The 18106-nt window shown below is 36.8% G+C and overlaps 1 protein-coding gene across 9 annotated transcripts in view; it reads left to right on the top strand.

The window, feature by feature from the left end:
- Positions 1–18106, top strand: part of LOC114664168 (retinoic acid receptor beta) — a 572516-nt gene that overhangs the window by 243173 nt on the left and 311237 nt on the right. For all 9 annotated transcript variants that reach the window (XM_051936144.1, XM_028818157.2, XM_051936142.1 and 6 more), the window contains one exon: positions 8918–9066. In XM_051936144.1, the coding sequence (XP_051792104.1) occupies positions 8918–9066 (149 nt within the window). The remainder of the gene's footprint in view (positions 1–8917; positions 9067–18106) is intronic.

The following is an 18106-nucleotide window of genomic DNA, read 5'->3' as shown; positions in this document are numbered from 1 at the left end:
TTGATCTTCACAGGCGGTCAATTTTTAGAGAAAGCCATGTTGAATTGATCTATAGCTTTTGTTTAAAATAAAATATTTTATCTTTTCACACATTGCCTTCTGAAATTGGTTTCCACTGGGCACCACATAGCATAATGCAGTTATAGAAGAACAAAAGGCTGGAGATTTTCTAAAATTATGTCTTAAGCCATATTCCAATGGGACAAAAACCCATCCCATTTACATTATGTTTTGAAAGGGAAACATTCATTTGACATTGAAAACTAGAGAGCAGGATGAGCATAGATGAATGAATTGCTGTCGCTCTCAAATATAATTCTTCTACCAGCTTCAGTGTCATTAATTTTGCATGTATTTATATTTTTAATGGGGTGATTTACAAAGGAAGTGTTTATAAAGAAAAGAGTTCAAAAGTTTGAAAGTACTTAGTGTTTATGTAAATATGTAAATGTCCTTTAGAATTTACACTAAAGAATCAATGTACTTTAGCATTAAATTTTCTTTTTAATGCAAATGTTTCTCTGTTTTAATGTGCCAGTAGTAATAAAGAATTTCTAAGGCTCACATCTGTTCAGCATTTTTCAATGGTTTTTATCTAAAAATGTAAAGCAAAGCCAGAAGTACAACTGATTATAAAATACCACATTATGTTAAGAAGAGAATAATCCATCAGGTCTTTTTGCCACATCTGTTAGAATTGTGAAAGTCAAATATGTCAAATTTCTGAAGCCTTACATGTTCATGAATGTTTATTTAAGATGAATTCTTAAAACAACAGTGCAGATTTTGTCTTTTTCACATTTTGTTCTGAATGGGGTTATTCTTATAATGTGTCTAGATCGCTTTAATGAGAAATATGGCATGTAATCTTCTGCTTTTCCTGTTAATGAAAACCAAAATTTGGCTGTGTAGGGTGACAGTTGTATCTTAGTAAATTTCCTTTGCTAACTCAATTTTTATAGTCCAGTCTGAAGGAAAAACTGGTACATTAATGAGGTTTATTTTCATCAAAACTTAAAAATTATACTTCAACATCCTCAGCTACATTTGCTGTTCTGCAATAGTGGGACTTCAAAAAAAATGTATTTATTTATTTAATTGATTTGGTCGTCTTCTGTTGCTTCTTGTAAGACCTGTCATCTTTACAACTAATCCTGGAAGCCCCGTGTTCTGTGGTTTTGACACTACATGTGTTAATTGAGGGCAGCAAAGCACAGAGGGTGTTGAATTTGATTCCCTGCCCAGAAAGATACACAGATACTTTATTGATCCCAAGGAAAATTACAACAGCCAAGACAAAAAAACAACATAAGGTACAATACACTTCAAGTGAAAGTGCAAAAAATCACACATAATACCCTAAACATTAAAACAGTAGCATAAATTAAATCATAAAATATACCCATAATCTATTTAAAATTAACATATTAAAACTGCAAAAAGGACAGACTAAGCTAGGGGATATTTTGCAGTTCATTAAAAGAGACATCCAATGGCACTCTGTGGTGCTCTGTGTATACTTAGAATTAGCTTTAAGCTAAAGGTGCTCTCTAATTTGACCAAAATGTCAGAGAGTGTGAGTCGTTGTTAATGGCAGCCAGCAGCTTAGCCAATATCCCTCACTCTTCTGCTGTCTGCAGAGTCCAGGCTAGTCCACAGAACACAGTTATCATTCCTGATTAACTTGTTACGTCTTTTATCATCTCCTAGTTTTGTGTTGCTGCCCTTATTTATAATCAGCACATTTAAACCACAGACCTATGGTACATGTGCTTTAATGTGCCACCCAAAGCCAAGGCACCCGAGTCGTCTCAATCTCAATAAATACAATTGCTATTGGCACTTTTCATCTTCAGCATCCGTGACTCCAGTCAATTTCATATTTCTCTGCAGGTGAACCTCAGGTACTCACAAATTTCTTGTTCTTCCTCACTGCCATCTATTTACTATGGATCAGCTGCCTTGCTGAGTCTCCTCTGGTTTTCTCCATCCTCTTCATTCTGCATCCTTACCTCTTCACTTTCATATCCCTCTGCACACTGTTCTCCCACTTGAACCTCTGTCTTGCCCTTTCCTTCCACTGTGACAAGTCTCAATCATCTTCTCCTCGTTTCTTCTTACCACATGCCCATACCATCTCAACTTAGCTCCGCTAATTTTCTCACTAATCTTTATGACTCTTGCCCTTCTTCTAACTTCACCATACCTCTATTTGTTCCTTAGTGAGACACCCAAAGTTTACCTTAGCATTCTCATTTCAGATCTTTTAAATATTGTCCTGTTTCCTTTATTGTCCATATCTCTACACCATACATTGACAATGGCCATATTACTGTTATTGATGGAGATTCTTATTTATTTATGTATGTATGTATTTATTTATTTGTTTATTTCTGTTCTCTTTGGTTTTGTTAACATTGAGTTTCAGTTGTTTCAACCATTGCCAATCAATTGATGATTGAAGTCATCCATCAGGCCTCCGTATTCTTCCTCTCACCATCACTTATGCACCCCATCCCTGCAGAGTCATCGGTTTTACACTCTGACTTTACTTAGATGGTTGATTTTTATTACTGTCACTTGGTTACTAGACCAGTGAATGACTTAAACAAAATGAATAGTGAACTTCTGGTAAATAGATCTGTGCGACTTAAATATGTTACAAGTACACTTTTTCAAGTTTAATTTATATTCTTTTATAGCACTCTTCACTAAGTGCAGGTTTATTGCACTGTAACAAGATTACATCTAAAATACAATTACAATCTTAAAAAAATTACATAATGCTCACACATAAAAATACTAATTGTTTTAAATGCACATAAGACAAAACAATTTCAGGCTGATTGACATGAAAGGATCCTAACAATGCATGTCAAGTAATACTTTCATTGTGACATGGCTAGTTGACAATGGAGGAGAGGAAAATAAAAACTCCAATCAGCAGCATCCCTGGAAGAAATAAAACTCTGGGTTGTCAGACAAAGTTAGACATAGTCACAGTTCTAAAGACGTAGGCCAACTGGCCATCCACTTCCTCCTGGACACTCAGTATATAGTATTTGATATGTTTGTGGTGGGCAATCTAATAAGAGTCCTCTTTGGATTCTAAGGCCCCCAGTATCTCTGGTGTTTTTCCCATGGGACAGTTTGGAAATAGAGTTGTGGCACCATACACCAGAGCAGGAGACTGAGAAGAGAAACAAAATATGAAAGTATTAGTAAGTAATACTTATATGTTTGTACGAATGTCTAACAATCTAATAAGCAATAAGAGCAGCTTTAATTAGGTATGCTGTGCTAAATTAGTGTGTCTTCTTCCTGGGTTTAAAAGCTCATGCTGAAGTGGCCTCTCTTATATATATCAGACAGATTATTTCACAGCTTTGTGGCCTTGTAGCTCAACCTCCCATGTTTGTAGAATTTGTAGTCCATCATCTTGAGACCTTATTCCATGCTTTGGCTTTTTTGTAATGGTAAGATCAGATAGATACGTAGGGCCTAGGTCATTTAAATTTTTATATGTAAGAAGGAGAGTTTTGAAATTAGCTCTAAGCTTAACTGGAGGCCAGTATAATAAGTCATGAGCAGCAGTTTTCAGAATTTTTTGTGAGAATTTCTGTGTGGAATTTTTCAATCCATATGTTAAATGTAGTGTTTTAGAACCCAAAGATAACAAGTCTAAGGATAGTTTTTGGATTTAGAGTAAATTTGTAAAGATTAATATTTTTAGCATTATGTTGCAGGGTTGTCTTTGTTTTTTTTGACAACTGCCATTTCAAAACATTTCAGTTAATCAGTTCCATGCTGACATTGCCCAGGAATTCCCCGGAATGCACAACTCTTGTGACAACATCGGAATGAAGGCATAAACATCAGCTTGGCATTTCCGAAGTATATGAGTTTGCGGGTATACTCGTAAAATTCATGCTTGACAAAAATCCCCTTTTTTTGACTTCCCAGTTTAAGAATTTTTGCTCAGGTTTCTAATTTTTGAGCTCTGGTTAGCATTTGTAATTTTGAGGAAAGATTGATTTTACTAATGGTTCTGACTTTTTGGTTACGTGCATCTCCTGGTCATTTTCATCTCTCTGTCTCCTTCACGTCAGTAGAAGGGGTAATGTGGTCATACATTCTAGTACACATAATGGTTTTTGCAGCCGAATTTTGAATTAACTGCATTAGCTGCAAATAGATTGGTGAGAACTGCATGTGGAAAATTACAGAACAGTATTCAGTCCTACCAGAAATAAATGTATGACTTAATTTCTCAGTATACATCTATATTTAGAAATGGTCTTAATTTTCCAATATTGTAACGGGGAAAAAATGGGTTTCTATCTAACTGTCTCCTCCAAGTCAGTAGACAGGGTAATGTGGTCATACCTTCTAGTTCTAGTAATGATATTTGCAGCAGAAGTTTGACTTAACTACATTAACTGCAAATAGATTGGTGCAAACTGCCTGTGGAAAAATACAGTGCAGTATTCAGTCCTACTTGAAATGTATGACTTCATTTCTTAGTACACATCCATATTTAGAAATGGTCTTAATTTTCCAGTATTTTTAAGATGAAGAAACGGGCTTAGACAGTGTTGTAATATTTGTTTTAAAAGACATATTAGAGTCAAAGATATTACCTAAGTTGCATGCTGTTTCAGTAAAACACATTTTTAGACCTACTGAGGTAAATAGTGACAGAATGTTGCATAGGTCTGTATTATTCCTCCAAAGAAATAACATTTGTTTTTTTCTGTTTTCCATGCCAAGTATTAATCATCCACCCACTCTTTTAATTCACTGATACAATTAATGAAGTGCAAATATCTGTACATACTGAAATCAGTTTGATAAATAAGAAGTAAACCACGTAAATATGGTGAAGCTAAAATGATTTTCCTGCCTATGTAACAGAACAGAGAGGTACAGTATATGGTGTCTAAAGCTGAGCTTAAATCCAACTAATCCAATTACTGTAGTATTTCCTTCATCAAAAGATTTAAAAAATACATGTGCATCATGAGTTAATGCAACTTGTCTGCTGTGACCAGTGCAAAAGCCATACTGGAGTGACTGTAGTGTACTGTAGAAATAAAAGGTAAATTTGAAACAGGTTTATAATTAATTAAAGTTAAGGTCTGATTCTTCTGAACAGTGACACTTTTAGTGCATTTAGAGCTGGACCAGTCGGTAGCAATCTATTGATAATGTTGCGGTGGTTGCTGCCAGAACAGTGGTTGACCTTTTCATTTATATTTTTTTGGACTGGACTAAATAAACAGGTAGTTGGTTTCTTTTTAGAAATTAGATATTGTGACTTCCTATTCTGTTATCAAGCTAAAATTAATATGGTGATGTTCACATTAAGAAACAAGGTTTAACATTGGAATATTTAGTTTTCAAGATGATGTTCAAGTCAAGGATCTTATTATAAATTTTAACATTAAAGAAGTTCATGATATCTGTACTTGTAATGTTTGTAGCCATTTTGCATGGCACTTTAGAATTCCCATTTGTCAGATCAGCAACATCTCTAAAGACTAGGATTATGTATGTTTTCACCTAGTAATCTGGAATAGTAGTTAATGAGTCACAACGATCTTCTAACACTTTCTGTCCATACACTTTGGAAGATCTCCAACTTTGTTGTTCTGTATGTATGCTCTAGTTTTTGGCATTCTAATTTAAGATGTGAGTATTCTCGTTAAAGCAGGATGAGTTTGTATGTGCTCTAGTCACTTTTGTTATTAGTTGGCTACTGTACTTAAAGCCTCTTAATTAAAACATTTTTTAACAATTAAATGTTGGCTAATATTTTTTCCTTAATTAAATTTGAGTTTTCCAAAATCCAAAATTCTGATAAATAGATCTGTGTGACTTAAATATGTTACAAGTACACTTTTTCAAGTTTAATTTATATTCTTTTATAGCACTCTTCACTAAGTGCAGGTTTAGTGCACTGTAACAAGATTACATCTAAAATACAATTACAATCTTAAAAAATTACATAATGCCTACACGTAAAAATACTAATTGTTTTAAATGCACATAAGACAAAACAATTTCAGACTGATTGACATGAAAGGATCCTAACAATGCATGTCAAGTAATAGTATCATTGTGACATGGCTAGTTGACAATGGAGGAGAGGAAAATAAAAACTCCAATCAGCAGCATCCCTGGAAGAAACGAAACTCTGGGGTGTCAGACAAAGTTTGACATAGTCACAGTTCTAAAGACGTAGGCCAACTGGCCACCCACTTCCTCCTGGACACTCAGTATATAGTATTTGATATGTTTGTGGTGGGCAACCTAATAAGAGTCCTCTTTGGATTCTAAGGCCCCCAGTATCTCTGGTGTTTTTCCCATGGGACAGTTTGGAAGTAGAGTTGTGGCGCCATACACCAGAGCAGGATACTAAGAAGAAAAACAAAATATAAAAGTATTAGTGAGTAATACTTATATGTTTGTACGAATGTCTAACAATCTAATAAGCAATAAGAGCAGCTTTAATTAGGTATGCTGTGCTAAATTAGTGTGTCTTCTTCCTGGGTTTAAAAGCTCATGCTGAAGTGGCCTCTCTTATATATATCAGACAGATTATTTTGCAGCTTTGTGGCCTTGTAGCTACAGAGTTGATTTAATCTGTGATTTTATTGATAAGGGCAATTAATTTTCTTTAATTGCTTTTTGTATTTTTCACATCAGCTCTTGGTTAACTGTATACTTGTATTTTTGATAACAGACGTTATCTATACTGTTGACAGGAAAAGTTCAGCTGTACAGCACAGCATACAAACCTGACTTGGACAGGTAAAGAACAGATGGAAGTTATGTTTAGCACAACACAAGAGACTCAGAATAAAGAATCTTTTTGCACCACCTGTAAACTTTTTGAGTCAAAATGTGTATGGAAGAAGGATTACCTCTGTCCAATTAGTGTCTGGTCATGCAGTATCCAGTTACAATTTTCTTAGCATAAATTTAAGTAGATTTTGAAAAATGTATGGTGAGAGGGTGTGAAGTGTGGATGCTAGAGATGGATTGCTAGCACTTTTAGTAGCTTGTTGAAAGTTGCTGTGTCAGTAATAAACTATGACATGTTAGGGTGACAAACAGTCAAACTGACAGTTACATTATAGTAATTTAGTTACAGTTGTCTGTTTGGTGTCACTACACTTGGTAAACTTTGTCTATGTTCTCAGAAGGACAAAGGCTCTCCCTTGTGCATTTATCCATCAGCCCACTTTCTTAAGCAACTTTTTATGTTATAGGTTTATAGGTTCATAAGGTCATTGGAAGCAATGTTGCATTGGTCAAAGGAAAGTGCAGGACTACAAAGGCAAGAATTGACCGATTTTATGCTATTAAATAATTCAGTCACTAAGATGAAACAAAATGGAGGCTAAAAAAACAGGTTTTACCAGACACAAATTTCAAGTAGTGGATGAGGCCAAAGTAATAATAGTGGGCATGATGGGCAAGACAAGAAACAGCCCAAAATGAGACACCTGTAAAGCCAAGATTAACATAAAAGAATGGAAGGTAAAATGTATAATTAATTAAGAGGTGCCCATTTGTAATCATACATTGAAGAACATAATTATTGAGATAATATAATCCTCAACTTTTCACCCACGTTCCAAAGACTAGGTTAGGTGGATACGCAATTCTGCATTTACCTATTATGAATTAATTCATCTAATGAGTCTTGAACTGGCACCCCATCTAGGGTTAGCTCCTGCCTTGTGCATGATAACATTGGGATAGTATTTAATCCCTTTCAATTCTTAAGTATTAAATAGACTTAAAATTAGGTAACTATGGCACCGAGGAGTGACAATGTATTGTATGTTGATTAGCAGAATCAAGTCAGAAGTTCCCTGTACTGTGTATATATGACAATAATGACCCTGTAAACCTATAAAATGCCCAGACCTAGAGTGGTTTAAGAACAATGAAACTTCTTAAAATATTTATTCAACAGCAGTGTGTTATTCTGATGATGAATTCTATTATTTGCAGTTTATGGGATGCAGCAGAGGCTTTAAAACTGATTTATGTAGCTCTGTTCTTGCGACCTTAGGGTCTGTCTTTATAATGCCCCCAGATGATCGCCTTTAATTTAGCTTGATCCTTTCTTTGCATTTAGGAGTATTGATATAAACAAGAATCTCTAGACATTGATTGTCTTTAAATGTGTTGCCACTTTAGATATTTGCGTACACCACTCAGTTGTACTTAGGTTTGTTCAGATCAAAAACCTCTTTAAAATGCCGTTCACAAGTAAATGAAAAATTTTTATCCATATTAAAGTCACGACTTCTGTTTCAAATAGCATAAGCCATAAAAGCATGGGATCTGTACCCAAATCCTAGGGAGACCGAGAACTGAAGCAGGCATGCTAGAAAAGCATCTGATCTTATTGAGTTCATTGAGTGAAATGTCAACTTGTAAGCACACAGGACTCCTCTAAGAGATGGAGTGTGCAGACTGAGAATTAGATGTTGATCCTGTTGACTGCAAGATTATCGATTCCTTTTGAACTTTGGTGAGAAGCTGAACTAGGGAGTGATGTAAAAATGAGAGAGTGTATCATACTCTGATAAACTTAATCAACAGAGTGCTTTAAAATGTCTCAAAGCAAACGTATCCAGTTTTAAAATAACTTGAACCTCTTTCATCTCAATTCATTTTTCTTTCTAACATGATCTGTGCGTTTTATTTAAAGGAAGACATCTAACCCCAACAATTGCCTTTTTTCATTTTTTTTGAATTTCACAGAGTTACTGTTCTTAAATTCCTGAACTAATCCGTATAAAGAAAACAAAATGTCTAAAGTGTTGCTGCTACTGCTGTTCAGTTGTAATGATACCTCATTAAAGCCCCCCCCCCCCCCCCCATTCTGTTTTCACAGCTATTGAAACGCAAAGCACCAGTTCAGAAGAGTTAGTACCAAGCCCACCATCCCCGTTGCCACCACCCCGTGTCTACAAGCCTTGTTTCGTCTGTCAGGACAAGTCATCTGGCTACCACTATGGAGTTAGCGCCTGTGAAGGGTGTAAGGTAAGACTTTTAAACAGATGTTAAAGCTAAATCTTACTGAGACCCTCAGATTTTTTACTTTCCTCTTTTTAAACGGTATATTTTGGCTTTCACTTTTGACCCTCACCTTTCTTTTCAAGAGTGACTATAAAATAACTTTGCATTTTTTTCTGAACTATGTAAACTTGTATGCCGACGATTTCAGCCCCTTGATGGATTTCATGCTTATTTAATGGTCACAGCTCCACTTGGGCTAATGACCTGAAATAAATGAAAAGCAAAGTCTGGTATGTTGTAATCCTGGTTATCCTCTAATCCTCTCAAAACCCAAGACTGTAATGCACAAGGGCAAGTAATACTTTACTATGACCACATGAAAGTGGCTGATCAAGTGGCGCGCTGGGTATCAAGATGCAATCAAGATGTGGCAATTGAAATCTACACGTCTAACTCATTCTGGAAGAAATAAAAGTCACAATTAAAATATGTAAGATTAACTTCTGATTTTTCTGTTTTGTTTTTTGGACTATGGACTTGAAAAGTGATAATCTGATTTAAACTGTAGCAAAGTTACAGAACAGGAAGAAAGAACTTTTGGTTCATTGCACCTTTTGTGGAAAAATGCGTTTATGATCAGTTAATTGTTTAATTATAAACTATATACCATGAGCACTATGAGTATGCAGTATAGAATGAAGCAATGCATTTTATGGAATTTGTCAGAATATATTAATCCTACTATTGAAAGGACAGAACTTCAAAGATGCAAGGATAAGATAAAGGTTGACAATTGAGCCTCGTTGAGTGAGAGTCATAAATATGTCAGCTTTAAGATGAAAAAGAAGCATGATGGGTATATAGTCTGCTTTTCAGTTTTAGAACATGAGAAGAATATCAACGACATATAAAATGGGAAATTACACTCATTGGGAGACACAAGACTGAATGTTTGCTAAGACTGCTGTGGCAGGAGTATGAAATATTTTGAAGGCTTCAGAAGATATTTATTTTTTCGTGCATGCATTTGAGGGAAGTAGCACACAGAGGTACTGTGGGATGTTGGTGCTAGCAAAATCAGGGTAGTGTCTTAAAACTAGACAGATGGATTATGTGTCAGAGCCTGTAATAGCAGTATTCTGATTTAGCTGGAGTTTCATAAATACTTTGAGAGGTGAAACTTGTATAAACAGAAAATATGAGTCATCAAGTAAAAATCTGAAATGGACACAAGGTTGGATATTGGGAAGAACATAAGAACCTAAGGAATGTTTTGATGAAAACGTGACATTTGGCCCATCATAGTTTGTCACTTCCTTTTCAAATAACCTTAGTGAAATATTGTCAAGTTGAGATCTGAAGATGCCCAAAGTCATGCTGTCTATTAAAGTAAGTCCAGTATTTTATTTTAAGTGCAGTATGACTTTGGTTTTGAAAACCATCTCCAATATTTTTACAATTACTATTTACCAGCTTCCTTCTGTTCCCCTATGTGCTAAAGCTGAAGAACTCATTTTAAAGTAGCAGATGGTATCCATCCATTTAAGTACTTCCATAATTCTGAACACTTCTGTCATGTCTGTAATTAATATCTGTAGATTAAGCTGAATCAGCTCCTTCAATCTTGTCTCACCCATGCCTTTATGCGGCAGCTTTACTAAGTCTATAAGTATGTATGTTCGGTATCTCCATATCAATCAGATACCGCATACATTCTATGTGCTAACTTACTATTGAGTGGTGTGCTTTATTTACTTTGTTTCTTAGATCATGCCTCAACATATGTAATCATGTAGAATGACCTCCATACAAGCAAATGCATTATATACAGTATTTGGTGCACTGAAGTGAACAGCAGTGCAGAGAAATTAATTTGCATTATGTTAACTTGGCTGCTGCCTGCAATTAGCACAGCTCACAACAGTCAGCCCAGTCAGTAGTAATCATACCCACAAAATTAAATTCTGAAAGAAGCAATAGTATTCTCAAAATGACACCTCCACTACTTGAGGTTCATAGCCCCTGAACTGAGAAATTCTTTGAAATTAGCTGAAGCCCCTACAATATATAAATCTAGAATACAGTATGCATGCCAGGGACTTGACTAGCATGTCATACCCAGTAGTCCTGTAAACTCACTTCTTTATGTAGGTCTTGTCTGAACTTTGTCTAGTACTATTATATCTTCTTTGTATATAAAGATCAGAACTGCATATACATAATACTTTATCTGTCCACACATGTGCACTGTATGGCCTAAGAATAAATTCCATTGTCAATTATTAGTACAGTGTATTGTGTAAACCAGCTCCCCAATAGTCCTTGCAATAATTTCTTTACACTGTCATCTGGATGTGAACAGTGATGAGTACAATGAAAGAATCCATGGATAACACTGTATCATATGAGGAAAAGCACAGATTTGACAGTGAATATTCTAGGGTTTGTTAAAAATGACTTCAAAACTAGTTACTAAAAAAAACGGGCATAGTTAGAGGGGTATAAGCTAAAAAAATTTAGCCAAGCTACTTCACTTGTACCTGAATGCTGACAGTACATGACGGCTTTACTAATAAGCATAGGTCTGTTAATTTTTGACTCTAGCTAAAGATCATTGTCCTTTCCAAAGTTATTACACTCACTCTTGTACAGTTATAATTATGTTTTTTATAGTATAACCAGTTCTATGCTTTAAAATGTCAAGTTCTAGATGCTCTTAACATCATTCTTATTTTCTTCCTATTTTCCTGTGATTTTCACTATTGATTTATTAATTATATTTATTGTTTTGTTTGTGTTTTTTTTTGTGTTGTTATAATTATGTTAGTTGGTTGTCTGGCTGGTAGTCAGATACATGGTTGCCAATGCTTTAAGGTGCGTTGGCTTTTACCAGGTTGTGCAATGTCACCACTATGTTTTATTGCTACTCATCTAAACTTGATGAAAGGAGAGGCAGCAACATTTAAGAACAATCACATACGTTTCTTCAAAGAATGTAAGCAGTTGTTATTTTGGGTTGTTCAGTCATCATGAGTTAGATTTGTCCTTACAGTTGAAAAGATACTTTTTGCTGCTGGCCTGTTTAAATGACCACTTTTTGGAAATTTTAAAATTTGTATACTTTTGAAGAAACAGGCCATTTTCACATTTTTCTTAAAATTATTAAAACAACAAATATTTCAAAAATAAAGTTATGAAAATAACAATAATTAGAATATTATTCACAGCTGCCTTATGTATTCACTAGCTGTACTACCTGCCTAAGACAGGTTGAAATCTAAGTAATCAGTATCTGTGATGCACGATCTGTTGGAATGATAGAGACATAGCAACTGGCTGGACACTCAGACAGACACACAAATATTAATACTTTTATTAATGTGGTTGTCAGCATAGTAGTGAGGCGCTATAGCCTTTCACTTTCCATATTCTCAGTTTTATTCAGGTACTCTGGTTTTCCCTCATATCTCAAAGACATGCAGGTTAGTTTGTCTGTTGATGATCAATCAGTCTTGAATGAGTGATGTTACTTTGAGGGGACGTGCCCTTTTGTGGGCTGCTGTTCTGCCCAGTTGAAGCGTTATGCCTCATGAAGCCAGGGTTAGATTCTACTGACCCTGTATTTATTTGTATTGGTATTAACAGTTTATAAAAAAATGAATAAATTAATTAAATGCTTAATTATTACTTGAACGTTGGCACAACAGTTAGCACTGCTGCCTCATGGGTTTGACTCCCCTACCAGTCTTTGCTTAAATGTTTTTCTTTGTGTTCACTTGAGGATTTCCAATAGACCATTTCCCTCCTGTATATTCAAGATGGTGCCTGTTATATTAATTAATGATTCAGAATTACTCTGATGTGAATGCATGTTAGTCCAGTTTCCTATGCATTTATTAGAAATAACATAACAAGCAATAACATTCCCAAATCAACTTAATTGAATTTAGGGTTAGGGCAATGAAGTCTATCCCAGAGCATTGGGTTCAAGGAAGGAACCAGCTTTGGACTGGATGCCAATCTTTCATAGGGCCCACTAACACACACGCACATACACTCTCACACCCAGAGTGAGGACAGTGTAAATTGTTAAATAACCACTGTTTTTTGGCTGAGACAATATTCTACCAGCTTAAACATAAAACTGTTACACTGTATTCTGTTAATACTTGGTGTAAAAAAACTAAAATGAACTAGGAGGGATTTTTATGATCAGCTCTGATCACTTGTTTTTATATTGTCAGACTTATTCAGATCCAGTTTGCAATTTAAAGGCACACCCTCCGCATCTGCTAGTGTCATGTAAGCAAAATATTTTAAACAGAAGTTTTAATCAGTGACTAAAATATGTATTCTAAACAGCTTTTTTTCCGTACCTAACACCTTCTGTAGAATCATGTTTCTATACTTTTTGCCAACCAATGAGGATTTTATACATCTAGTCATTAACATCTAATTATATCTCAAAAGCATCTTATCTTTTGCTTCATTTTAAAACATTATAAAATGAGTTATAGTTCCCTGATAATCTATTTTAAAATGTCTTAAATGAATTTTCAAATATCTCAAAAGTTAAATTGACATCCTGGTCATTTTGAGAATATCTCAAATACATCTTGAAATAACATTCCATGCTTTTGGATGTTATCTCAGAAACATTTTAGATGTCTTAAAATAAATTTATGTGCATTTGGAGATACTCTGAAATGCAATTTAAGATATCTCAATGTCCTGTAAAATTGCTTGTGTATTCAATAGGACTTCCTGTCATTTTAAGATATCTTGAAATGAATATAATAGTGAGTCACCATCTGTTTCTTTAAATGGTAAATACAATGCTACTGAGTGCAATTTGGTTACTAGAAAAATCCTACAGAAAATATCCCTTTTTGTCTTTAATTTAAATATACTAAGAGATTGAAACTTACTCACATTTGAGTGCTTTGGAGTACTAAAGATGAATGAATAATTTGATAACCAAATGTATTGCAAATATAAGCGCCAAAATAACATTATGTTTGATTTCTGGTAAGCAATCTGTAAATCCTTGTATTTCAGCTTATGTAGAGAAACTAATACTTATTCACTTTAGTGAAGCTACTTCATATTGGTGTTGTTGTGCTTCTAGTGGTCATTCATTATTGTCAGAAATTTGCAGTTTTGGATCCCTTGTTTTGTATCTTTGATAGCTTTAGGTGGAAACAGCATTTTTTAGGTATAGTTAGGAAGGCCTACCAATGCCTTTACTTCTGTGGTCATCTGGGGTATTTGTGGATGTCACTATCTAATCCCACCAGCTTCTAAAGATGCACAGTTGAATGACATCCTGGTACGGCACCAGCTCAGAACAGAAATACAAAGCACTGTACAGGTTGGTGACGTCAGCACAAAATATTTCTTGCAAAAAAACTGCCTTATGTTCCGGACACATAGAGTACATGTTACCTTTGAAGGAAAAATGTATTACTAAAAACCACAGCCATTCTTCATAATTAGTTTTTGCCCTCTTCTGTTCAGGCAAATGGTACAAAACCATTAGAGACAGTTTTTATCTATTGGCATTAAGGTTACTCAACAGCTATTCTTACTGATAAATAGATGTTCTTGTAGACATAATATATAATTTAATGTGTCAGGTTAAATTCATTGTTTTCTTTTGTCTGTCGTTGGTAGCACATTTTTTTTTCTCTAGTCTGGGAGAAACAATTTTACTATGTACAATACACATGACAATAAGCTTCAATTTAATTATGATATATTTTTTGTATGACCCATGACAGATCAGTAAAATAATAAACAGTTTGTGATTTGAAGGCACACCATATCTGCCAGTGCCAAGCAAATGATAACTTTATACACAGATTTTTACTTAGATAGATAGATAGATAGATAGATAGATACTTTATTAATCCCAATGGGAAATTCACATTCTTCAGCAGCAGCATACTAATACAATAAATAATATTAAATTAAAGAATGATAATAATACAGGTGAAAAAAAAAAAAAAAAAAAACAGACAATAACTATGTATAATGTTAAATATTAACGTTTACCCCCCCTGGTGGAATTAAAGAGTCGCATAGTTTGGGGGAGGAACGATCTCCTCAATCTGTCTGTGGAGCAGGACAGTGACAGCAGTCTGTCGCTGAAGCTGCTCTTCTGTCTGGAGATGACATTATTTAGTGGATGCAGTGGATTCTCCATAATTGATAGGAGCCTGCTGAGCGTCCTTCGCTCTGCCACAGATGTTAAACTGTCCAGCTCCATGCCAACAATAGAGCCTGCCTTCCTCACCAGTTTGTCCAGGCGTGAGGCGTCTTTCCTCTTAATGCTGCCTCCCCAGCACACCACTGCGTAGAAGAGGGCGCTCGCCACAACTGTTTGATAGAACATCTGCAGCATCTTATTGCAGATGTTGAAGGAAGCCAGCCTTCTAAGGAAGTATAACCGGCTTTGTCCTTTCTTGCACAGCGCATCAGTATTGGCAGTCCAGTCTAATTTATCATCCAGCTGCACTCCCAGATATTTATAGGTCTGCACCATCTGCACACAGTCACCTTTGATGATCACTGGGTCTATGAGGGGTCTGGGCCTCCTAAAATCCACCACCAGCTCCTTGGTTTTGCTGGTGTTCAGGTGTAGGTGGTTTGAGTCGGACCATTTAACAAAGTCATTGATTAGGTCTCTATACTCCTCCTCCAGCCCATTCCTGATACAGCCCACGATAGCAGTGTCATCAGCGAACTTTTGCACATGGCAGGACTCCGAGTTGTATTGGAAGTCCGATGTATATAGGCTGAACAGGACCGGAGAAAGTACAGTCCCTTGTGGCGCTCCTGTGTTGCTGACTACAATGTCAGACGTGCAGTTCCCAAGACGCACATACTGAGGTCTGTCTTTAAGATAGTCCACGATCCATGCCACTAGGTATGAATCTAATCCCATCTCTGTCAGCTTGTCCCTAAGGAGCAGAGGTTGGATTGTGTTGAAGGCGCTAGAGAAGTCTAGAAACATAATTCTTACAGCACCACTGCCTCTGTCCAAGTGAGAGAGGGATCGGTGTAGCATATAGATGATGGCATCTTCCGCTCCCACCTTCTCCTGATATGCAAACTGCAGAGGGTCAAGGGCGTGTTGAACCTGTGGCCTAAGGTGGTGAAGCAGCAGCCTCTCCATGGTCTTCATCACATGTGATGTCAGAGCAACAGGCCGAAAGTCATTCAGCTCACTAGGACGTGATACCTTTGGGACTGGGGTGATACAAGATGTTTTCCAAAGCCTCGGGACTCTCCCCTGTTCCAGGCTCAGGTTGAAGATGCGCTGTAGAGGACCCCCCAGCTCCGATGCACAGACCTTCAGCAGTCGTGGCGATACTCCATCTGGACCCGCTGCTTTGCTGGCACGAAGTCTCCTCAGCTCTCTGCTCACTTGCGCTGTTGTTATTATGGGTGGGGATGTTTTTCCAATGCTGGTATCAGCAGAAGGATGTGTGGAGGGTGCAGTACTCCGAGGTGAGAGTGAGAGTGGGTTAGGGTGGTCAAACCTGTTAAAGAAGTTGTTCATTTGGTTTGCTCTCTTCACGTCTCTCTCAATGGTGGTACCCCGCTTCGAGCTGCAGCCAGTGATGATCTTCATCCCATCCCACACTTCCTTCATGCTTTTATTCTGCAACTTCTGCTCCAGCTTTCTCCTGTACTGCTCCTTCGCCGCCCTGAGTTGGACTCGGAGTTCCTTCTCCACGCGCTTGAGCTCATGCTGATCACCGTCTTTAAAAGCCCTTTTCTTCTGATTCAAAAGGCCCTTGATGTCACTTGTAATCCATGGCTTGTTGTTAGCATAGCAGCGTACTGTTCTTACTGGAACTACAATGTCCATACAGAAGTTGATGTAGTCAGTAGTGCAGTCAACAACTTCCTCAATGTTCTCATTATGAGATCCCTGCAGGATATCCCAGTCTGTAGTTCCAAAAAGTTCTCTCAGAGTATTCTCAGCCTCCGGGGTCCACTTCCTGAATGATCGTGTGGTTACAGGTAGGACTCTAACTTTTGGTTTATAGTGAGGCTGAAGCTGAACCAGGTTATGATCTCCTTTCCCAAGCGCAGGCAGCGGGGTGGCGCTGTATGCGTCTTTAACGTTTGCATACAGTAAATCAATAGTCTTATTTCCCCGGGTGTTACAGTCCACATACTGGGAGAATGCAGGCAATGTTTTGTCCAGCGTCACATGGTTAAAGTCTCCAGCGATTAGCACAAGCGCCTCAGGGTGCTGCGTTTGTAACTTAGCAACAGCGGAATGGATGATGTCACTCGCTGACTCCACGTCTGCCCGAGGAGGAATGTATACAATAACAACAATGACGTGTCCAAATTCTCTGGGCAAATAGTAGGGACGTAAACTTACGGCCAACAGTTCGATATCCCTGCAGCAAGTGGAGATTTTGACGTTAACATGTCCAGAGTGACACCACCGTGTATTAATATAGAGAGCGAGTCCTCCTCCTTTGTGCTTACCACAGGTACTTGCATCTCTGTCCGCTCTAACTGTGCTAAACCCGGGTAGCTCCACGTTGGCATCTGGGATGGTGTTATTTAGCCAGGTTTCGCAGAAACACAACAAACTGCATTCTCTGTAGGTCCTTACATTTTTCACCAGCGCAGCCAGTTCGTCGATCTTATTTGAGATTGAGTTTACATTCCCCAGAATCACAGAAGGCACCGAAGGCTTGAAACGCCACTTTCTCGCAAGCCGCTTCTTTTTTAGCTTAGTGCCGGCTCTGCTGCCACGATACCGCCTTCTTACCTCGTCGGGTAAATACAGATTTTTACTTATTCTTTACTTAACAAGTTACATATCTTTATCTTTATTTTGTGTGAACTTTTATTGTGTTTCTGCTGTATTTATTGTTAGCTTTCTTGACATTCTTTTTTATTCCAAGCATCTAGCCAACAGTTTGTGAATCGTTGTTTTGTCCAGTACAAGGTCACATTGATACTTTTCCTGACTCCAGACCACAGTCAGGAAACTTGCTTTCTTACTTCTGAACGTGGACCTGGTAAGCCAGTA

The sequence above is a fragment of the Erpetoichthys calabaricus genome, chromosome 13 (assembly GCF_900747795.2).
Source record: "Erpetoichthys calabaricus chromosome 13, fErpCal1.3, whole genome shotgun sequence".
In the NCBI taxonomy this organism is placed as follows: domain Eukaryota; kingdom Metazoa; phylum Chordata; class Cladistia; order Polypteriformes; family Polypteridae; genus Erpetoichthys; species Erpetoichthys calabaricus.
This window is presented reverse-complemented; position numbering and strand designations above follow the sequence as displayed.